Source organism: Copadichromis virginalis, linkage group LG12 (genome assembly GCF_057382275.1).
Source record: "Copadichromis virginalis isolate Kocher_CV1m ecotype Utaka linkage group LG12, C_Virginalis_male_GT1.1, whole genome shotgun sequence".
Classification (NCBI taxonomy): domain Eukaryota; kingdom Metazoa; phylum Chordata; class Actinopteri; order Cichliformes; family Cichlidae; genus Copadichromis; species Copadichromis virginalis.
Genome location: NC_140629.1, coordinates 12992061 through 13016167, shown reverse-complemented (window position 1 = coordinate 13016167; position 24107 = coordinate 12992061). Strand labels below are relative to the sequence as shown.

Here is a 24107-nt window from a genome sequence, read left to right as displayed (position 1 = left end):
CCGAGTTCTGAGTACAATCGAAAGCACCACGACTGCAGTTTTTGTGTTGGATGTAAAAGGCGCACATGACGCTGTGACGTAGGCTAGAATCATGGCAGCAGTCAATGACGGTCCAGGCGTGGGATTTCTCTCGTGGAAATATGCACATTATCTTTTCCTTTCTATTGGTAGGTGTCCCAGTGCACTTGTGCCAAGTAAGCAAGCTAGAAGACTGGCAAAGTTATGGAAGCAACACATTAACAAGAGAATTCTGAGTAAAACCAAAGTTACTTTCCCTAGTAACTAGTTACTTTGAAAGTAACGAGTAACTTGACGTAACTGAGTTACTTTTGAGAGAAGTAACTAGTAATGTAACTAAGTTACTATTTTAAAGTAACTTACCCAACACTGGTAAGAACTGAAGGATGACTGTGATGACAGCGGCTATATGTGCAGGCGGGGCCGTGCGCGTGTCATCACACGTCATCTGCCTTAAAGGCGTGAATAAAGGTTTCTTCAGCCAGGACACGCGAGGGCGTGATATCCCATACTTATGTGTTGTACCGAGTGAATCGACTGAAAGGGAACTGGTTTGGCTTTCGTCCGTCAGATACACACCAAAGTACAATTTTTGGTAGAGCATTCAAGCGGGCTGTTGTTATTACCGTGTTTTTCGGAAAATAAGTTGCTCTTAAAATCCTTTGATTTTCTGAAAAAAATCGACAGTGCCCCTTATAATTCGTATGTATAAATTCTGGTTGTGCTTACTGACCTCTAACCGATTTTATCTGGTACACGGTGCTCAAAAATCTGTAAAAAATGTTTTTGTACGACTTTGCTAAGCTACGAAGCTGCACCGCTTAATGGATTGTTGGAGCATTACGGCTATCGTAGTCGGGAACCTCGCAAAGTGATACGTACTGTGCTTCAACATAATATTATGGTATTGTGTGTGTATAATCTCTTTTTAAGTTTTGTGGATATTATACATGGTTATGCTCAGGATATGTCAGCCCATTTCCACTGGAAATGCCTTTTGGTTAAACTGCCAGCAAGGAATTTGCATTTTCACTGTTAATTTTTTATGTAGCTTTAATGCACATAAAAAAAACAGCTGCTTGTTTAAGTAAAAATACATTGATTTTTTTTTTTTTGCACTAATAAAGTTGCAGAGTTGTAAAGTATTTTGTCTCGCGTCAATTATATTGTCAGTTATATTGTTATCGCAAATTTTAAACTATATATCTTGATAAATATTTTTGCCCAAATTGCCCTGCCCTAGCTCCCTAGTGCCAGCAGCACTCATGCAGCCCCAAACAATGACATCCCACCACCATGCTTGACTGTAGGCAAGGCACACTTGTCTTTGTACTCCTCACCTGGTTGTCCTTAGTCTACTTGTCTTCAGCAAATTGTTTGCGAGCTTTTTTGTGCATTATCTTTAGGAGAGGCTTCCTTCTGGGATGACAGCCATGTGATGCTGTGTGCGGGGTATAGTCTGAGCACTGACAGGCTGATCCTCCATGCCTTCAACCTCTGCAGCAATGCTGGCAGCACTCATGCATCTATTTTCAAAAGACAACCTTTGGATATGACGCTGAGCGTGTGCAATCAACTTTTTTCGACCATGGCAAGGTTTGTTCTGAGTGGAACATGTCCTGTTAAACCGCTGTATGGCCTTGGCCACCGTGCTGCAGCTCAGTTTCAGCGTACTGGGTATATTCTTTGCCATGATGTGCCATGTTAAACTTCCAGTGAACAGTATGAAAGTGTGAGAGCAATAACACCAAATTCAACACACACCGGTTCCCCATTTGCACCTGAGACCTTGTAACACTAACGAGTCACATGACACCAGGGAGGGAAAATGGCTAATTGAGCACATTTTGGACATTTTCACTTAGGGGTGTACTCACTTACTTTTAGGCAATAATGGCTGTGTGTTGAGTAATGTTCCCTCTAATTTTTCATGTGTCTGAGCGAACACACAAACTTCCTGAGCGGACACTTGGACCACTGTGAGTAACAGCAGACGTGTGCACTGTGGTCACGCCGCCATTGAATTTATCCAAGGTACATGGTTTATTAAAATAATCAACTGATAGCATTTACATTTATGTTAGACTACTTTTAATTAAATGCTTTAGCCCACTTACAATGAAAATTAAAACAAATCTTGTTCATGACCTGCGTAGTATGTTAACACTATTGGAAGTAAAAATAACTTGAACTCCAATTTTGAAAACACAAATTTTTAAAAAAAAATTTTGGTTATAAAGCTCTGACTTGTATTATGAGTATGAGTCTGTGGTCTGGGAGAGAATCCTGTAACTCTCTGTCTGCAAAATACAGTAAATAATGACCAATGTTGGGCAATTAATTATATAGTTACTTCTTCAAAAAAGTAACTCAGTTTTGCAAGCAACAGTTTTTTGCAGCTGTTTACCTAAAAATGCAGCCAAGGCGGGTTTTTTAAATAAACATTTCAAACTATTTACGGAACAATCCCGTGTTCTGCATGAAATCTGGTGCCACACAAGTTATTTGTGACACTCCAAAACATAATTTCTGTCCACGATGAGATAAAGGAGAACAACAGCCTGATACCTGCAGGCCTCCTCCAGGCCTGCAGAAGATGTATCACTCCTGTAACACCTGTAGCACTCAGTAGTCGCCTCATTGTTCTGACACACACAACAAAACCATTGTCTACATTACACACTAACTACACAAGATTTGCGCTAAACGTCACAAATCTCTCACATCTCAAAACACTGCCGTCACTCCTAAAACTTCCCCCCTTGACTAAACAATAAATGCCATGTTGCCATATCGTTTTTTTTGATTGGTCCACATGGTACATTTTTCCACCAATAGGAAAGGCTGGGGGAGGAGTTTGTTTTTGCTCACAGGCGCAGAGGTCGTGTCCAAATTCATGGGCTGCATCCTCCTGAGGCCGCATTTGTAGACCGATTACGTCACAGCGACGCGCCGAAGGCTGTCCAAATTCGTAGACTCCTCCGAATGTAGCCGACAAATGCGTCCTCCTTTCCCCCGAATTTTAAGGATGGGTCGGGTGTGTCCTTCGTGGCCTACCATATCCCAGAATTCATAGCACGGCCCAGCCAAATTCCAGTTTCCAACAATGGCGGCCGCTACTAAGTTTTAAAATTACTCATACTAATCTTTCTGGGTCACAAAATAAACTTTTAACATATTTTCAGGCGAGGAAGTAGTTGTGTAAACATCAAATATCTGCTCGGTTTATCAAGATATCGCATATTTGCAAAAGTGCGTCGACGTTTTCGAAGGCGTCTGCTACCCACCAGCTCGATAGCTAGCCGGGAGCTCGAGGGTTACTGATGCGGCCGAGAACGGCACAACTCCCGGCACATCATTTTCACATCACCGCGGACTTTCGCTGCTCGGGTTAAACGTAATATATAAGTCACTTAGACAACCTAAAAATGTTATTGTTGGGCTTTTTTCAGTGTTTTGTTTGTTCGTGAGTAAATCGGTTTGGCTGAGATTAAAGTTATTAGATAAGATTAGATAAAATAAAACTTTATTAATCCCCCTCCTCCTTGGTTTTTACACAGCTGACTAAACGTCAAACAGAAAACTGATTAAACAGAAGTATGAGACAGTCGAGAATTTACGCCAGTGTCCTGTTATATTTTAGATAGCAAGGAGCAGACGACCGAGTTTATTAAACTCCACTGAGACAGCGGTGACGCTAATCAGAAGGCTAGACCGTCCAATTTCACGGCCGTTTACTTCCGGCCTACCCGACCTTCTGAGGACCCGGCCCACGTAGACCGCGAAGGCCGGGTCCTCAGGAGGATGCAGCCCATGAATTTGGACACAACCAGAGTATTTTCCTTATAAAACACCGTTTTTACCGTTTCTTCCGCAGTAAATATAAACAACGATAGTATCCAGGAAGAAAACCAAACATTGCATATATTTTTTATCATAACTCTGGTTTTACGTGGCCTATAAACACAATTTAAAAACTGGTATAAAGTCCACACTTTTTCCGTCAACTGTTCCGTCTGTCCTGCTCACATCTCCAATGGTTGTACACGTTGTCATTAACGTGGCTTCACCCCACATCAGCCACCCCACTTTGCTAGCTAAAACACCGGTGTCTGCACACAAGGACACTGTCCTAGCCGCGTATATACGAATGTCAATCGCATCATTGGCTGTGTCCCAATTCAGGGTCTGCACGCTTGAAGTACGCGCACTACGCGTACTACATACCTGTGTACTATAAGTACGAGAAGCACGAAGTGAGAGGCTTGTGAAATGGGATGGTCTAGCCTTCATAGCGCTGTTCAGGTTGCCTAGCAACCATGATACTAACAGCGAGAAAAGTTTCATACAGCATTGCCTGACAGAAATGAAGGAGAAAAAATGTTTTGTTTGTCATTCATTTTTGTCATGACATCACTTTGATTAGTTTGTGCGCAACACAGACCGTGCCAGCAGTGCGCAATTGCGCACGCGAGCAACTTAGAGGGAACATTGGTGAGTTATTTTGAGGTGACATCAAATATGCAGTGTTATACAAGCTGTACACTGACTACTTTTCATTGTATCAAAGTGTCATATCTTTAGTGTTGTCCCATGAAAAGATAGAATAAAATATTTACAAAAATGTGAGAGGTGTTTGTAGTATCTCACTTTTGTCAGATACTATAACACCCCTCACTATATGGGAGATGTTTTAGTCTTAGGCGTTTCTGGGGAAATTTTTACAGTAAACAGAAGATGCACTGACAACATTTGGAATAACTGTATTATCAGTGTATGAACGTGTGTGTCAATGGGTGGATGACTGAATGTGTAAAGGGCTTTGGGGTCCTTAGGGACTAAGTAAAGCGCTATACAAATACACGCCATTTATCTTTTTTTTTTTTTAATGAAACTTTGAGTTTACTTTGGAAATATTGACCGGAAATCGTTTCGTCCTATTTACTGTTTGATTTTCGAAGGGAATCGAACCGACATAATTTTGTTTATATCGCAGTTACATCAGTTTTCGCTGGGTTAGTTGCAATATTTTCAAAAACCGAAATCAGATCTGCCCACAAACAAGCTCTGATTTTGCCGGAAGTCATTTTCATTCCGTGTAACTTGACCCGTGGCTCGTTCTCCTCCCTGTTGCTATGGTAACAGGGCTCGCCCAGGTGGAGCCACTGGCTGGCGTCTTGTTGGTCACGTGGGGGTCTGAGGAACAGTAGAGAAAGTGGTAGCTACATTCCCATTAACCGCAAATTCATGGAAACAAGCAGCTGCACTGTGATTTCTCCTCGACGAACGATCAGATGAAATTACATCAGTTTTTTCTTCCGTGGGGCAAAGTGCTTTAACGAAGACTGCTTTTAAGTCACAGCGGTCAGCATTGATTAAGAAAAGAAATGCGGCTGTTTACAGACATTATTTGGTGGAAAACAGGTTTACTCACTGTGACATTTCGCGATTTTTCCCTCTGCTGTATTATCTTGTCTTGAGGTGGCTGTCTTTTAGACACGGTGTTCCGTTGTCTCCGCATCCTCTAGCATGAACTTGTAGCGTTGACGCCAGTTTAAAAGCTACCTGCGAGGACGTGGGCAGTCCGCCATGAAAATGATGCATCATGGAATGTGAGCGTCTAAACTTTAAGCAACAATTCCACGCCGCGGAGAGTAAAAACATGGAGGTGAGGCAATAACCGACTGAGGCTGATGAAAAAGAGCCTCCCTCAGCTCGTTTTTTTTTGTGTGTGTGTGAATGTTTGACTCTGCTGGTCGTGGCCGACACACGCACCCAAAGGACCTGCACGGGGACGGGACGTCAGTGTGTGTGGTGATGCTTCTTCTCTATTTTTTTTCTGGTGTCAGTTTTGGTTTCTCCAGCAAGGTCTGCGCTATTCCGCAATGGCTCGATTTGAAGACGAACTGTCCGGCCGCTATGGAGGCGGCTGCCCCGCGGCCCCTGCCAGGGGGGGCAGCCGGCAGCCGGGGCCTCCGGGTGGCCAGAGGATGTACAAGCAGACGATGGCCCAGAGAGCCAGGACCATGGCCATTTACAACCCAATTCCAGTCAAACAGAACTGCCTCACCGTCAACCGCTCTTTGTTCATCTTCAGCGAGGATAATGTAATACGGAAATATGCCAAAAAGATCACCGAATGGCCATATCCTTACAACCCAGTAAACCCCCAGATAAGCCGCTCTGTCCTGTATAAAACCCGCATGCCTGACGCCGAACTCCCAGGAAATTTTAAGGGGCCTTATTTAGAGGCAGAAGAAGCCGGCATCTAGAATACTGTTTATCAATTAGTATAAATATATGTTAAGAAAGCAACAATACGTTCAGCTAAAATGTAAAACTTGCACAGCTGGCTCTCTGGTTGTTTCCAGTGTTGGTCACAAGTCCCATGCTGCTAAATGCTGTAGTCATGAGGTTTTTTTTTATTTTTTATAATATAGCACATCTAGGTAAGAGTTGAAGTTTATGTGTGATGATATGACTATATGGGCTTCTCGGTAGATCCTTTTCTTGTCTTCTGGTGAATGCTGTGCTCTGCAGATGGTGCTGTCCAGGGAACTGAACTTCAGCAATCTGCAGGCTTTCCTCAGCAGTGAGGCGGTGGCACGCTGCATGGGTGTGACACAAAACAAACAAGCGCTGAAATGCAGCAGGTTTCAGGTTATAAAGCAGCTCATGTCTGTTTGGTAGATGTTGTGCACAGTGAGTGAATGCCACCTGCTGAGCTTTGTATGCTGACCAAAATCATTTCTTACTGGTGTGCATTTAGATTTTTTCTGAGGAAAAGTCCCTGGAAAGACACCTGTATATGTGCATGAGTGTTCATGCAATTAACTCACATTTAGTTGTGGAATAGTATCCATTGCGTAAGTCACTGGTTGGTTAACCTCTGGCATGATAAAAGTTTTCTTTTATCATTTTTAATGTCGCAGTGCATTAGTGAGCCATTTATCCTGGTGCGCTGCAGGAGGATTTACTGTGGTTCGAAGCAGTTGGAGGCCTGGTGGCTGGAATCCATCGGTCTCCTCCCTCTCCTGAGGATCCTCTCCTACTGGCCGAGCTGTATCGTCCGTGAGGGGTACACTAATAACACGATGGCAATGCAATGTAGGGAGCGAGATACCCAAATGAGCGGTACAAATCTGCATTTAATTTCTTTTAAAAAGCAGACGTTAAATTAAACACTGAAGAACTGCTGCATATCACCAGATATGCATCACCAAGCTCCCACCACACTGGAGACTTAGAATGGTGATCACTTTGGGTTGTCTTGCTTTTGCAAAAATCAGGGAGTGTATTAGAAGATAGATATAGCTCTCTAGTAAGGTGCTAGTAAAATAGTACGACTATATTGAAGGGGCACGTCGTGAAAATATTTAGTTTACTGTACTGTATTTTTCTGTGGGTGTAGATGGAGAAAGTAACCATCTATACACACAATTATAATCAGGAGTTGTCATCCTTGATTTTTAGTGTACAAATTTGACTGGAAGTGTTTGTTATAAGTGACCAAGTTGAGGTCTGCAGATCATGAAAAGGTTTTCCTCAACTCGTGTAAGAACAAAGCTGGAAAGATTAGTTTTGTAATGTAAAAGGTTACATTGTTAAATTGTAATAAGTAATGCAATTAAATTTAAATGAAAGGAGTACAACTTATTTCAGTTAGTTTGGTACAGGAATTGCAGTGCTAGGTGTTTGGCAGATGGGAGGTAGTGCATATTCAAACTATTAAAAAAACCCCACACAGTTCAAAAGAATGCTCTAAAAATATGACAAAAATGGCATTTATAACAAACAATGTAACAAAGGTTATATTTCAAATGTAATCCACATATACTGCAAGCTTTTTATCAACATCACATTTTTACTCTGTAGTTTTTAAAACAAATTTTCCCAGTATCTGACTACAGTTACATTTATTTTATGAGTTCATTATAGAACTCTGTTGTATTAGAACTGTTATATATAATGGAATAAAAATTTCCATTACCGTTTCATTGACTTTGTTTACAGTACAAATGTAAACATGAAAAAAACAGATATCAAAATTTGAGCCCATAATACCAAATGACTGAACCCAGTCTAGATACAGGGACGCAATTTTGCCCTTTATTCTTCTGATTATACTTACATTATTTGTGTCATTTTATTATGGAGTGCTTCCTGCATAAAGGAGTTTCTGTGCTTCCTCTTCTCCCTAAAGCAGCGTTAGCTTCCCATTTCCAATATTGTGATAGCAGCAGCAAGAGGGAAAGGGAACATTTACAAGATGGTAGTGCTGCCAAAAACACAGTAAGCTGAGCTGGAGTTGGGAGACTTAAGCAAGTTAAGATTTTCAATGGAAGTAGATATATTGGATGTTGAATATGAAGCTGCTAGGCAGCAGGGAAAGAGAGAGACCACAGAGAAGCTTTATGCATATATTGAAGGAAGACATGGTGTAACACAGGAGAATGCTAGTTGTTGGAAGAGATGGAGGCAGATGATCTGCTGTGGCAATATTACCAGTTAACATAAAAGGATAGCTTTGGTTGACCTATGAAGTGATAGCAAAAATGCCGGTGTGTCAGCATTGCTCCGCCCAGATGATTGAAACAGAGCTAGGAACTGAACTTGGAACTTAAAAAAAGTGTTGTGTTAGGAAATAATAAACAAACAAAACACACTGATTGCTGTACTGAGTCAGTCCTTGAATATATTTCTGCCACAAACTCACTCATCATCTACCCAGTTCTCTTCATTCTTACTATAAAACCCTGATGGATAGGGACATTAGTTCATGAACTATTTCTTCTTCCTTAATACATCATTTCCAAGTTGACACTTAGTAGCTGTTTTACCTGCTCTGTTGTCTAACCTTCCATTGATTTCTCTTGGTATGACAGAAAGATGATGACAAGCAGGCTAAAAGCTTTATCACTGATGGATGAGGTAGCCACAAAAAATAACTGCTATGAAATTTAATTGTAGCTTCAAGTGCATGCACTCTGTTTCTTTGAATCTTCTCCAGTATTCCTCTCCAGCCAATCTGATACATAACCTAGCACAATCATTTCAACAGAAAGAGATGTCTGGTGCCAGTGCCAAAACTTTCTATTCATGCATAATGCTGTTACCTACCAATGTAAAGGGGGGAATGGCTTTGTGTCAACTTTTGTCAGGTTTCTATGTCTTGATTTAATGTTTGCTAGTTTTCACAAGACTTCCTTAACACTGTCACTCCATTTGAGTACATGATCTTGGCTACTATTATAGCAAACTGCATTGTGCTGGCCTTGGAACAACACCTACCGGCCTCAGACAAAACCCCAATGTCAGAGCGTTTGGTAAGTAAAAAAGCTGGTTGATTCTTTTATTGTGTTACACAATAGAAACAGCAGTTTGTAAATGCAAACACTGTGAGGATTAGCATTGTTATTTTTAACAGATGTTTTTCTTTTGTCTGGAATGCATGCATGCATGTCTCTCTGTAAGTAAATAGTTTCTATTCTGCAAACTCTGCTTCCAAAAAGTTTCTGATTTCATTCTTTCCTCTTTTACCTAACTGTGCTCATGGGTTTGACCATTTCAAGTAGTATCAAGTATCTAAACTGAAAAGATGTGAAGATACCAGTTTTCCCCTCAGCATGTGTCCTTCCTCCTGAGCGCTGCAGGTTGTGTAGATCCATGCAGAGCTGCCTTTGATCCCCATTGTGTCATTACCACAGGCTACCCCTGCTCCATCTTCCTCCCACCGAACTCTCTTGTCAAGTCTTTCTATTAAAGAGGGAAATAGTGGGAGTTACAATGGCAGGGCAGCTTTAGAAATTAAATACCACATACCATAGATTTCATAAAATGTCTGTGTTTGCCAAGCAAAGTTATGGAGTTGTGACAAGGGCTACAATTTAAGATTATTGCTTTGGGATTGTGTAGTGTCAAAAAAACGAATAAAAATAAAAAAGCCAAACTGAAAGCTCCCTGCTGTGATAAGGAAGCGGTTGAAAGTAGGTATCAATAGGGCTGTTCGATATATCGGATGACGATATAAAAATGTCTATCGTTTCATTTTACGCTATCGTTTGTTTCGTAGTGTCGCAAAATAAGCAATATTTTTTCATCGTTTTGATGGTCACTGCAGTGGCTATATTCATTTCTTAAAGTTCTCTCTTTCTCTTATATTTTATATAACCACACTACGGACGGACAAGCGCCTGTTTTTATGTGTTGTCGTTAGCAACAACGACGGTAATAGCATCGCGTGTCCGCTTGTTTATGTTCCACAAACCTTTCACAATAAAGCTCAAGATCCTGTTGAGACTTTTCAAAATAAACTGAATCACGTGAAAGAGCAGATTATTTACGGATGAGAAGTAAAGAAGAGCCGCCAGGTGCTAAAAAATAAACCTTAGACTCAAACGTTAGAACAGGCTTTTCCCTGCAGCACGCCGTGTAATAAATACTCACAAAGAAAACGGTGTCTAAATGTCTAAAAATGTATAGTTTCATGCATCGGTTAAAACACTCGACTCCAGCTACAGGACGCCCAGCTGGAAACACTTCCACTTCCAGCAAAGATTCATAGAATTTACAGAAAATGTTACATTTTTGTGATTTATATCGTTATCGGGACGATAGAATTGTTATATTGGGATATGAGATTTTGGTCATATCGCACAGCCCTAGGTATCAATACAGAAGGGGGAATAATTATTTGATCCCCTGCTGAATTGGTAAGTTTGCACACTTACAAAGAAATGAACAGTCTCTAATTTTATGGTAGTTTCATTTGAATGAAGAGACAAAATATCAGCTAGAAATAAAATAAATAAATAAATAAAAAAAAACACTAAAGAAAAAATTAGTATTTGATCTCCTACAATCCAGCCTTAATTCTGGCTCCCACAGATTCGCCGTGTGGTCATGTGTGCTCACACAGATTGCAATCAGTTAGTCAATTAAATACATTTGGTCTGTCAAAGGACATCAGGGACAATATTTTAGACCTGTGGAAGGCAAAAACAGGCTACAAGACCATCAGCGAGGAGCTTAGGGAGAAGGTAACTACTGGTGGTGTGATATTCTGTCGCTCTCTAATAAAATTAAATGATCATAAAACTAAAAAACAAATCTACTATAAGAATTAGAGACTGTTCATTTTTTTCCAAGTGAGCAAACTTACAAATTCAGCACAAGATCAAATAATTATTTCCACTACTGTGTAGTCTTTTGTATGATTTTTATAATCTTATACTCTATTAATTGTTGATTTGGTTATTTGAAAAAAAAAAAAAAGGTCTGTTATTCTATTTCACTGCAAGGGAAGTAGTAGAATTCGCCTGTTTGAGGTAACAAAGATATTAGTTGCACTTTTATCAACATGTAATTAACCAAAATGGTGCCTTCAATGAGGTTTCAAGGCATTTGATAAAAGCAGCTATAGATCACTTTTATGGTGATCATACTACTATTTGATGTTGCCATCCAAGTCAGTGCACCCTTTATGCTGATGATGAACAGGCTGTAGCATGAATGTAGCGTGCCTGTAATGTTACTATGTTACTCTCAGTCTCTCTGTACAAAAAGTTTCATTTTTAAGAGGAAGTTAAAATACTGCTCGAAAACGAGCAGGAGGACATCTGCATGTGTAATTGCATTGTAATGGGCAAAATTGGATTAGGGTTATATTATATGTCGGAGTATTCTGAGGTGTGAAGTTGATAACAGATCGCTTAACCGTAACCAATTATTGATTAATGATTACCTTTATGATACCTTTTGGAGTTTGTTTTTTGAATAGATTGAATAGATGCCTTGACCTAAGTTTGAGTACTTTTTTAAAACCTCTTCTCACTTTAAACTCTATTAAGTTAATGGAGTGATGAAGCCGAATTAATTATACTGAATCAGTCTACCAGCACTAGTTACACCATGTGTTATTCCTTTTACTGGGGGACACCTCTAGTTTTCTAAATCGTTTCCAGAACTCACAGATTCACAGGGAAAAAAAGGTTTCGATTTTTCGTAGTTATAGTTCTTTTGGTGGGTTAAAGCATCTGTAGAGCTTGCTTTGTAGAGGATCACGGACACTTAATGATCTAGACCCTTCTTTTTCATTGTGTATTATTTCACATTATCTGTCTCAATCTTTATAAATTTATGTCTGCAGTTTCAGAAATCCTTTGCTCTTCTTTCCTCTTACAGGATGACACAGAACCCTACTTTATTGGAATATTTTGCTTTGAGGCTGGCATCAAGATCATTGCCCTGGGCTTTGCGTTCCACAAAGGCTCCTACCTGCGTAATGGCTGGAATGTAATGGACTTTGTGGTGGTCCTAACAGGGTGAGTAGCACAGGCCTAATGGCTTATGTAGCTGCTAACTGACAGAGCCGATGGGCAACAGCGATTAATGAGAGGCGGGAGAGAGCTTTGTTGTGTATGTGTGTGTGTTGCATTTCTAATGATCAGTAGAGCTGAGCCATTCCAGATGGTTGGGTGTTTTCTTCCTGTCTGAATAATCAGTGTCTCAGTAAGGGGAATTGTCTGCAGTAGATGTGCAAAACAGAAGGAAATCAGAGAACACAGCACAGAAAGGACTATAATACAAATCCAGTAAAAGCTTCTTTCTTTCTGTTTTTCATCTTTAAAATCATGAAAAACAAACGGATTTTCGAGTAATAGCAAGTTTTGTTTTTTTCAGGGGATTGTGTTGAGTTTAAGGCCATGGCTAGTTCCTTCTGACCACTCTGATGAAAGCACTTAGTTGTGGTTTTAAGAAATTTAGAATAGATGGTACAAATCTTTTTGAAAGTCTGTCTCAAACATGCATCAGTTTCTGTCATGTTTGTGTTGAAAAATTTGGCCAAGTTAACAAAGGATATATCTACACTGTAGATATTTCCCCAAAAAATGTAAGCAGAAACACAAGTAAAGTTGACTTTTTCATAGAGTCAAACTGTAAGAGTTTAGTTTACTTTGTTAACGTTGTATTTATTCTTGTGACTTAAGATAAGATAGCTCTTTATTGTCATTGCACAGTCATACATAGTACAGTAGTACAATGAAATTGGAAAAACTGTCCTGCGTCGGCACTACATATAACACAACACGACACGATATGACACATCCAAACGCAACAAACAACACAACACAGTATATTAACTTAGTATAAAAAAGAAGAATAAGTGTATGTGTATTGCACACTGTTATTATTGCACATTAATTATTATTGCAACTTGTTATAAATATAAATATTATTGTTATTGTTTTAAACATTGTTACCTCCCCCCTAAAAAAGTCCAGGGAGGTATCCAGTCAGGTCAGCTATTTACATTGATCAGGGCTATTGCCCTGTTGTAAAAGCTGTCCTTGAGTCTATTTGTTCGGGACCTCAGCAGCCTGAACCTCCTGCCAGACGGCAGCAGCTTATACACCCGGTGTCCTGGGTGTGTGCAGTCCCGTAGGATGCTGCGTGCCCTCTTGAGACAGCGAGTGCTGTACAGATCCTTCAGGGAGGGAAGAGGATGTCCAATGATTTTTTTGGGCCATGTTGATGACCCTCTGGAGTGCCTTTCTGTGTGCTGTGGTGCAGCTGGAGAACCACACACCGATGCAATATGTCAGCACACTTTCAGTGGAGCAGCGGTAGAAGACGGTCAGCAGCTCCTTCTTCAGGTCCATTTTTCTGAGGATTCTCAGAAAGTGGAGACGCTGTTGGGCCTTCTTTAAGACCGCAGAGGTGTTAGAGCTCCATTGGAGGTCTGTGTCTATGTGCACACCCAGAAACTTGAAGCTGGAGACCCTTTCCACGCACTCCCCATTGATGCTGACAGGCTGCAGCTCGGACTTCCTCCTTCTGAAGTCAACTACCAGTTCTTTTGTTTTGGTGGTATTGAGGTCCAGGTTGTTAACTGCACACCAATCTGACAGCCTCTGAACTTTAGCTCTGTATGCAGTCTCATCTCCCCCTGAGATGAGCCCCACCACAGTAGTATCATCTGCAAACTTGATGACTGTGTTGTCTGGGTGGGAACTACAGTAGGGGACTCAGTACACAGCCTTGTGGAGAGCCAGTGTTGCGGCTGAGGAAAGATGAGGCCCCACTCTAACTCTCTGTACACGGTCTGAGAGGAAGTCTCTGATCCAGCGGCAGGTGGTGGAAGGAAGTCCAAACTTCTATACTGCTATACAGTTTAGAACCCTTGATGTTTATTTGTACCTTATGAAGGTCAGTCTGGAACTTCAGGTAAAAATTTTGTATCCCCTTTAAAAGTGATGCAATGCTTTTGCATCACTTTTAATTGCTGTTGAAGTGTGGTAACGGTGAAAAGGGAGAGGCTGTATTGTGGGGGGTTGATGCTGGAAGGGCAGGGATCAGGAGACTGCTGTTATGCTGCTGAAAGTCCCTGAACACGTGCTAGCCCCACTGGGGGACAGGCCAGCCTCTTTTACGTAATGATACAGAGATTTATTTGCAGCGTCTTGGGCTGTGAGGAGCCTCGTTGCAACAAACAGCCTCTGCCAATTCCCAAACCTCTCATCAACACCTTAACCTCTTGCTGGATATCACTAAGAGTCAGTGAGACTTTTGTTCCTGTTAGCTGGAAACAAGGAAATATAATAAATGTCTGGTTTGCTAATATGTGTCTGAGATCTGCTTGTTTGCATGTTGCATCTTTATTGTAGAACCAAAACCGTTTGTGTTCTGCATAAATACTAAATATAAATATGTTAAAACTAGCAAATATAAGGATTCCTTATATAATCAGTCAGTTCTAACGATCCCACGTGAGCATCTCAAACTGTCAATTTTCTTGTTCCATAGCTTTAGTGTATCTAATGAAGCTATAAAAAACTTTATACTATAAAAATTGTCAAGTTACAGGCCTTCAAAGTACATGCAGAGAATTTTGCACTTGTTCATCCTTTTTGAGCCTTCCTAACATAGAAAGAGCTATACTGGGAGCCTAATCCAGTCAAAAATATTTTCTTGATAAGGATGGAGGATGGGTTACACTGGCTTACATATAAATCTAGTTATCTTCTGATGATGGCCTTTTTTCAAGCTATAGGCAAGTGATGGAATACTGTGGGATTAAAAATAGGCTTAGCATGTGCATTACGCAATAAACAATTTCTGTTATATACTTATGAATAATAGAAACATTCTAACATATGCAAAATGTATGCAAGGAACATTTCTCCTAGTAAAATGCTTTACTAGTACCCACAAGTACTGTATGAAGCATAAATCGTGTGTTGAGTGTTGAGATTATTGACAGGTTGTTAGAGAGAGAGAGAGAGAGAGAGAGAGAGAGCGAGAGAGAGAGCGAGAGCGAGAGCGAGGCTGGGTGTGGATGCAGCTCAAGCAGGCCTGATTCAATTGGGGCTGAACAGGCTGGCATGTCAGCCATAATTGAAGGGTTGGGTGGTGGATAGAGGCCATTACAGCTGTGGTCTGGTCATTTTATCAGGGCCGTGCTACACTGATGGGTTGAGCCATGTTTTCTGGGTAGATATCGGATCACTTGTGCAGAGTGCATGCAGCTGAACACACACATGCAGGTAGTGCACTTAAGCATGCTTGTACACACATGCTGGCCAATCATTTCTCAGTGATGATGTCCATTTCCTGCAGGATGTGCTGTGTGAAAACCCATAGCAATCATGTATTAGCAGTGACTCATTGATTATCAGCATTCAGCTCATCTGAGCAGTCATCTTAGCAGGTTGTTTGTAACTTGAGTATAACATGACCCTTCATGGTTCACTCTGTTGTGCTTTCACAGGTTGCAAATGCCACATCCTCTCTTCCATGTAACATGAAAGATTACATAGAACACTTGGATAATAAGGAATTATAATATTATATCGTTGAAGTAACAAATACATTAACTACGGATTTATGTAATTTTGGCAATATTGCACTGACAGAGGGGAAAAAATAGAATTTTTATAATATCGGTTGTAAAACTCTCAGGAGAGAGATCACAGACTTTAAGGCGGCGAGGCGTGATTGCGGGTGCCACTCAAGTGCGGGTGCCACTCAAGTGCGTCCGACTCCCATGCAGGGGCACTGCAGACCACGCCCCGCCACATACATTAACCACATGAAATACATATTTAGGCAGAATTTTGCAAATATCTATTTTTCATTTTTTAGCAGCATAGTGCTTTTTTTCCAATTACTTTTTAAAAGTTAGGTCAACGCTCCAAAAGCCCACAGGCAATATAAGGGTGGCGGCTCACAACAGTTTTTGTTTGCTACATGGATGATTTTAGTTAAGCTGGGTGTCTTTCCTTTTTTTATATTTCTTTAAGAGTTCAAAATGTGTTAATTACATAAATAAAATTAAATTTTCTCTGTAGCACTTCATGGATTTCATAAGCAGCACGCTTTAGTTGCTCTGTGGATTCTTTTAAAAAGCAGTTAAAAACATTCCTGTTCAAACAAGCCTTTTGTTGATCCACGTATTTGATATTCTTAACATTTTTTACATTTGACCTTTTACATTGTGTATAATGTCTATTGATTGTATTGTTTATTTTAATATTTGTGTACAGCGCTTTGTGACTGCCTGTCTGTGAAAGGCGCTTAATAAATAAACTTTACTTACTTACTTTAGTTGTTCACACAAAGCATAAAGGTAAAAAAAAAAAACAATATATGCAGTGTTATCTTCATTTTAGATGTCAAAAAGTATTTGCGGCTCCCAGTGTTTTCTTTTGCGTGGAAACCGGGTCCAAGTGGCTCTTTGGGTGTTAAAGGTTGCTGACCCCTGGTCTAGGTATTCCTAACGACCCCTTAGTCTTTCATTATTATTGAGCTGATGTCATGGAGTTGCTACGGATCAGACTTATTCTGTCACATCCATCATCACAATTAGGCCCTTCTTAGAAAGACTTAGGTCCTTCCTTTATTCCCCAGTTCAAAATTGGTGAGTACTGTTCACTTATTCATATCCCAGAATTGATCTCTTTTAGCTTAATAATAATTCATAGCCTATGTGAAGCAGTTCGAGGGCCATCTTGAACTTGCTATCAAATGATCCCATCACACATCACAGATGCTTGCTCTCAAAACAGGGGCCTGAATCGTCTTTCATTAGCTGGTAATTAGATAACTCTACAATGTTCCAGTCTGATGTAGGGAATTGCTAATAAGAACATGTATTTGCCTCCTGCATGCTCCTACCAAAATCAATAGTGTATTGAGCTGAACACAGAAGGAATAGATTCTCCTCAGCAGTCCTCTTTATAGCTGGCTGGATCAAAGCAGCTGCTGTTGGATTTTTGCAGTGATTTTTGCTCATCCCTAAAATACATGCCACACACAGCATACGTGCATATGTTTCTCTTATCAGTAAAATGTACCATATTCAATATTTTTTAAAATGTGTTTTCATACATATTAGCCCTTTGAACTTTCACGTATGATATTAATAAATTTAATTATATAAAGCTGTGGGTGACTGGAATGGCCTTACTGGGATCACTCCCTCTAACACATGGTAGACATTTGTTTTCAGCAAAAATGCTGTTGTCCTGTCAACAAACTGACTGTGCTGTATCCACTATTATCTAATGAAGTGTTGCATCAGATACTACTAAGATAACATTTTCAGCTCATGGTACCTTTCAAAATAGCAACCTCATGATTTCCTAGCACAGCATTGCATTTTAATGAGAAGATCAATGTTATTCACTTTACCTGATTCAGTTTCAGGGCAGTTTTTCAGACATTAGAGGATTCCACCTCAGTATGGTATATCCTGAGCCTGGCTGAACAACATTTCTTCACTCTTGCTCCACTTTGCTCTCAAAAAGAAATAGCACACGGGATTCTGTGCTTGCATTTCTTATAGGAGCTTCTGTGTTACAGTTTCTCATTTATTTTCTACACATGGGAGGTTTTTAATTTTCTGTACTGCAGTGACACTGTTTTGTGGTTAGAGGTGTGAGGTTGTTGTCGTTCTTGGGTCGTTGACCCAGTGTTTTGAGTTTTGTGGGTAGTTCTGTGGGTAGATGATTTATTTAAGCTTATTTAAGGTTTTAAATGGCTTCAAATGGCTTGAAATTTGTCAAAGCATGTATTTTTATTTAATTTGAGTTCATGGTCTACTGCATTTAAATCTCTGCTGTGTCTGAAGCAGGAGGTGGTACACCTTGTGTAATTGTAATTCTGAACTTGTTTATTAAATAAAGACATAATTGTTTGGTTGGTGTCCAATACGAACCCTCGGGCTCCAAGTTTTTTTTGGTTTTTTTAACCACTGTATCATTATTATTTGAATCAATGATTAATCAGTTTAAACTTTTTCACAATTGTGATAAAGCCAAAAGGTCGTCATTTTCTGTGTTTGAAACTTATGCATCTGTCTCCTTGAAGTATAGTGATGATGGTTAAATGTTGGACCTTGTCATTGCACATGTGAGGCATTTCCTCTCCACGCTGCCTCATTAAGCTCAACAGAACCAGCCTCAGGCAGTTACAGCCTGTTAGCGGAAAAGGAACAAATTTGAAAATGAGACAGCAGCCGATAGGCATCTGCTGATGTGTTTTCTTTTTTGGACTGATGTGTCTGAGTGTGCGATCGATGCCCTGCGCAGTGTCTCAAGCCCCATCCTCCATTCGGAGTCCTCCTTTAGACTGTTTTGAAAGCTGTTTGCCTTTCCTGTCATGTCGGCTGAACTTAATAAAGCTAAATAATGACATGTAGATATTGAGAAGCCTTTATAATTTAAAAATATAGTTCTAAAAATAAGACAATTATCATTTCAAAATATGTATAGCAAGACTGCAGAGCCAGCTAGTACTGTGTCATGCTAGTGGCCTGAGTGTTTACTTGGCACATCAGGGCTCGCAAAATCGCTAGCCCGACGTCCCGGGGCTAGCGATATTTCCAGTCGGGCTACCAAAATCTATCTCTGCCCTGCCCATCGTGCAGGAAGGAAAAATATATGTCAATGCTTTTGCATTCTTTCGGAAATGTAGCTGGGTAATTATGTCATTGGCATCGGTGAGCCACTGTCAATATGTGACATATTGAAATCGCGTTTGAATTTGCGCTTGTTTTTTTGCTTTCACTTTGCAATCGCGCGAACTGTGTATGGAGAGTGACAGTACTGATTGGTGAATGACGATAATTTGCGCACAAATTCCTCTGACATCGTCTTATCAGTCGTTAGCTTACTATGCAAACATGACAAGTGAAATCTCCCGCAGCAAGCTTAAACATGTGAGAGGTTGATCGCGCAGAGAATCGCTGAGCGTTATGTGAGTGCGTGTGTAAAAGCAGCAGGATATAAGGCAAAAAGAAAGTGCAGCTTTATGGTTTCATGGACAAAAGAATTTCTGTGGCTGCAACATGACGAGCTAAATAATAACCAGGGGTGTACATAAGTGGTCCGCAGGTGCGCATTCGCTGTCAAAATAAAAAAGATAAGAAGTTGCAACGCGTGTTTGCGTACATGAGATTTTCTGGAGGAGGACAGACATTTGTTTAGAACTTTTAAAGATGTCGAAGAAGCAAGCTCCTTTAAGCAATTACTTTGGTGTTCCTCCACCTCCAAAGAAATGTCAAAAGGAGTCCGAAACGCAAAAGAAGCGCGTATTCTCGGAAAAGTAGTTGCAGGAGGTGAGCTGGCTTCAAACAAATGATGAACACACAGAGAGGTGTTGCAGAATGTGTCGTGACAATGCCACTCTAGCGGACAAAAACAGTGCCTTTTATATGGAAAAGGACGCAAACGTGCGTTGCAACTTCTTATCTGGTGCGCGTCTTTTATTTTGACAGCAAATGCGCACATGCGGACCACTTATGTGCACCCGTGTAAATAATAGAGATAGCACGATACCACTTTTTTATGTCCGATACCGATATCATAAATTTGGATATCTGCCGATACCGATATGAATCCGATATAGTGTTTTTTTTAATCAACAAAACTGTTTTTTAAATATCTTGCTGCATTTTGTACAAGTTCATACTCAAGTTTAAGACAACAACTACACTAAAGCTATTCTGTTATACCTGTATGCAAAAAACAATAATTTCATAGTTCAGCAATACTGATCAATCTAATAAACTTAAACCTACACCATCCTCCCTATTCTGGTATTTTAAAGAGTACTTAGCATAAATATTAAGCAACCTAACTAATAGAGTTCCAACTCCCAGCAACAACAAAAATAAATAAATAAAAAATAGGGAACCACCCCTCACGCTCCACCTCATGATGCTTAATCGACGTAATCAACCTTAATTTGAAGCAGTGTGAAAAAAAATGCACAGAAATCAATTATTTTTCAAGAAATATTAAATAGATTCAACATCTTTCTTCAACAAAATTGCAGACTGCACAGATGGTACCTTCCCAAAGGAAAAAGTACTATAGCTTACTAGGGTATATTAGACTTAATAGTTACTATATACAGTAATTGACTTCTATTCATTTTACATCAAATTAAAACTTTGGGTGTCAGATAATTATTTATTAAAAGCTAGACATTTTAAATGAGATTAAGAAAGAAAAGTATGTCTTTGTGCCCCCTTTTCCCTGTTAATGCCCTATCGGCCCCCCTGGCTAAACTTTGCCCCTGCACAGTTACCAGCGTCAGCTACGTAGAAAAAGATCCTCGAGTAGAAAGTAATATTAAATACATTCTAACAACAGCTTATCGAGCTTAAACGTGCTGCTGTTGTTCAGCCGCTGGTTTCCTCTTTCTGGTGCAAAGTGGACCAAAAGCAAACAAGAGAGACGGACTCGCGACAGAAAAGCCGATCAGCTGATCATTAAGCAGTTTCATGATTGAAGTAGCAGCAAGAAGAGGCAAGAGAGTGATATTATACCCCTTTCGTCAAACTGACAGGTTACTTCCGGAGCTCCGGAAGTAATTAAATTATTCATGAGCTCCGGAAGTCCGGAAGTAATTAAATTATTCATGAGCTCCGGAAGTAGGAAGTAATTAAGTAATAAAAATATGATATTCATAAAAATATGATATTCATAAAAAAATATAATTGATTATTTAGAAAGTTTCTTATATATCAAAATAGCATTCTTTTATTTCTTTAAGCAATTAAATTTTTATTTTTATTTTTTTTATGCTCAAAAAACGCCATCTGGTGGCGGGTCAGTGTGTGTGCGCGCGCCCGCGCGCGCCCGAGGCTGTGTGTCTGGGCGCGCAGGGGCGCGCCCATGTCTCCGGACCGTGCTCTCTCGGGCTCCGTGCTCATGTGTTTAAAAATGTATTAAACCATATTAAAATTGTTTAGTTAAACTTGTGCTTTTGTAACGTTCAGTATGGCCACAAACACATGCTGCATGCCTTGGGGGAAAACTTTATTTCGATTTATATGCATTTGTAGATTTAGAATAAAACTCATACTCAGAAAAAACTCGCGATCCCCTAACCCTCCTTAGATACATAAGCAGGGAAAACTCCTTAAAAAACCCTCCGCGATTTCTCCAAAACCCTACAATAACTTGTTAGCTACCCCCTCTATTCCCAAAACCTTATATTCGATAACAGGGAAAATCCTGAAAAAATCCTTAGTCTTTTTTCTCAAATTCAGCGCCCCGCGGCTCCCTTCATGCTCAGCCAAACAAAGCCAAAACTCCTTTTAAAAATTTCTCCGCGATTTCTCCAAAACCCCTAGAATAACTTGTTAGCTACCCCTCTATTCCCAAAAACCTTATATTCGATAACAGGGAAAATCCTTATTCTTTTTTCCTTCAAAAACTTCCCTCTTACTAGCAAGCTCTAAAATTCAACCCACACTCTAAGTTCTACCTCGCTCTTAATCTCCGATCCACAACTTCTTGCAGAGCACAATTTTTTCCTGCTTGTTCGCTCCCCGCTCTGCTCCCTAATGCGCTGCTTACCTCGTTTGAAAATCCCCCCCTTAGACCAACTCCGCCTCACTGCGCCCCGCTGCCAATCACATAACCCTTGCACCGCTCCCTTCGCACCCCGGTTAGCCAATCCACTCCAGGCTCGATTTACCTTCTCAGCCATAGGTTAATTCACTTACTGGCATTCAGGATAAATAATCGAACATTTCAGCTTAAATTTAACTGTTTTTTTTCTCTCTCAGAAAAAACAAGCAAGTTTTCTCTTTTTTCTCAAAGAAGCATGGCCGTGAGACCTACCAACCTAACGGTGCTTTCTCAAACTCCTGTAAACTGTTACAGAGCTTCCGCCACGGCGTCTGAACTCAGAAGACTACATCTCTGCAGAGTGCAGCCAACAGCAGCGGCCAACCGTTTGGAGCAAAGATTCAGCCTCAACAATGGCAGGTTTTGGGGTTATGCCTTCAGCCTACCACAGAGTGAAATCTTTTTCTATCAGCTCAAAGCCGGTGAAAGTTTTGGTCCGCTAACACCGCGAATCGCTTTTACTAGCTCTGACTGGGCGGTTATTACACTCATTACCACCCCTGAAATAGAGAAAAGCGTGCGGGAAACCAGCTCTCAGCAACCGCGAACCAGAGACCAGCAAACACAGACGCATCGGGTTTTCAAAGAGGAATACTCGTTCCCTCCATTCACCCAAGAACACAAACGACTCCGGAATGAAAACACGGTGACCAAAACCGTCACATACACCCAGTGGGAGACCAAGAGCACTCCATTTTGCAGATGGGTATGTAGAGTTAGTCGACAAACATGCGAGCAAGCTTGCACAGATGATTTTGTGATCGACCTTACAAACTCCCAGTCCGGGGTTTTCAGCACATTGCTTCGGATTCCGACTCAGCACTGGCTCAACATGATGGCCGAGAACAATGCGACAATATTAAACCTGTTCAAAATGAGTAAAAGTACAACTGAGCTGGTGATGGTTGGAAATAACCCGCCACGGTCAACATACCCCCACCCCCACTTCCGGTCCCCCCTTACCCCGCCTTCTCCTAACCCTAACCCTTAAAAACCGCAATTGCTGTCTCATCCACTACTTAAAACAACCATGACTAACCACAGCTTTGGACCCCTCAGCTCTCTATCTCCATCATCCCTCCGACCATCAGCTGCTTCTACACCACCACCCAGCCCGCCAATGGATCTCGCTACACCGCCACCCACTCCGCCAATCGACCTGGCTACACCGCCACCCACTCCGCCAATCGATCTGGCTACTCCGCCATCCAGTCCGTTGATCGAGAGCCCGCATCAGGCCTCAGCGTCTCCGGCCGCTATGCCTCCACCCCCGCCCTCATCACCGCAAGGATGGAACTCGCCCAGCCATCCACAACTAGCGGCTGTCGGGTGGCAATCACCGGAGCAGAGCCCCTCAAGCACCGCAATCTCCGGTGCATCGCTGTGGGCCTTGGGCGACCCTGTGTGCCGGGCTCTTTTCCGAGAGTCTGAAGACAACGAGCCTTCGCCCGCGGACAACGATGAGGCCGCGACTCTACTCCCTACTGCTGTTTTTGAACTTATAAAATTGACTGTAAAGTACCTCGTTAACTCCTTGCTCCAGAAACACAGACAAGATGTCTGTCAAGGATGTGAGGTGTCACATCCCTCACAAAGACGACATTCATGTCTTTTCCCACTGGAAAAATATTACTTTTTCAAGTACTATGATGAACTCAGCAGAAGATTATGGAATGGACATTTCACCAACACATTATTACAAATTTTGCGGTTAGAGGGTTTTTCACCACCAGCGGCTCAAGTCAGAGGTGTGGCCCAAGCATATCTCTTTGAACTCCGAGAGGCCAGTGATATAGAGACCGCACTGTTAGAAATTGAGTCAAGCGTTACAGAAGTTACCTGGACCACAATTGATAAAGTACTATATGACAAATACTCTCTTTGGCTCCCCTAGTAATCGTTTTTTCTTCTCTCCCTCTTTTACCATTTATTTTTCTTAACATGTTTTTTATTTTTCTTATTTTTACTTTTAAATGTTTTTCTCTGTTAGTTTTTAGAACTTTTCTTGTTCATGTTTATTGTTTTGTTCATTACATCAGATTAAATAGTTTGTTGAAAACCATTACCTGAAATAAAACTTTTTTGGAAAAGCATTGCAACAATCAATCTTGTTATTTGTTTCGCACCCATTCAAATCTATTGCTTCCATGACATCAGATTAAATAG

General features: G+C 40.8%; 1 protein-coding gene across 1 annotated transcript in view; it reads left to right on the top strand.

Annotated features, from left to right (window-relative positions):
* The first annotated feature begins 4341 nt into the window (after positions 1–4341).
* The window catches only part of LOC146696591 (voltage-dependent N-type calcium channel subunit alpha-1B-like), a 222287-nt gene continuing 202521 nt past the window's right edge, over positions 4342–24107 (top strand). The window contains exons 1-4 of the mRNA XM_085474072.1: positions 4342–4512; positions 5868–6163; positions 9239–9344; positions 12202–12341. Of these exons, the coding sequence (XP_085330198.1) occupies positions 5904–6163; positions 9239–9344; positions 12202–12341 (506 nt within the window). The 5' untranslated portion in view covers positions 4342–4512; positions 5868–5903. The remainder of the gene's footprint in view (positions 4513–5867; positions 6164–9238; positions 9345–12201; positions 12342–24107) is intronic.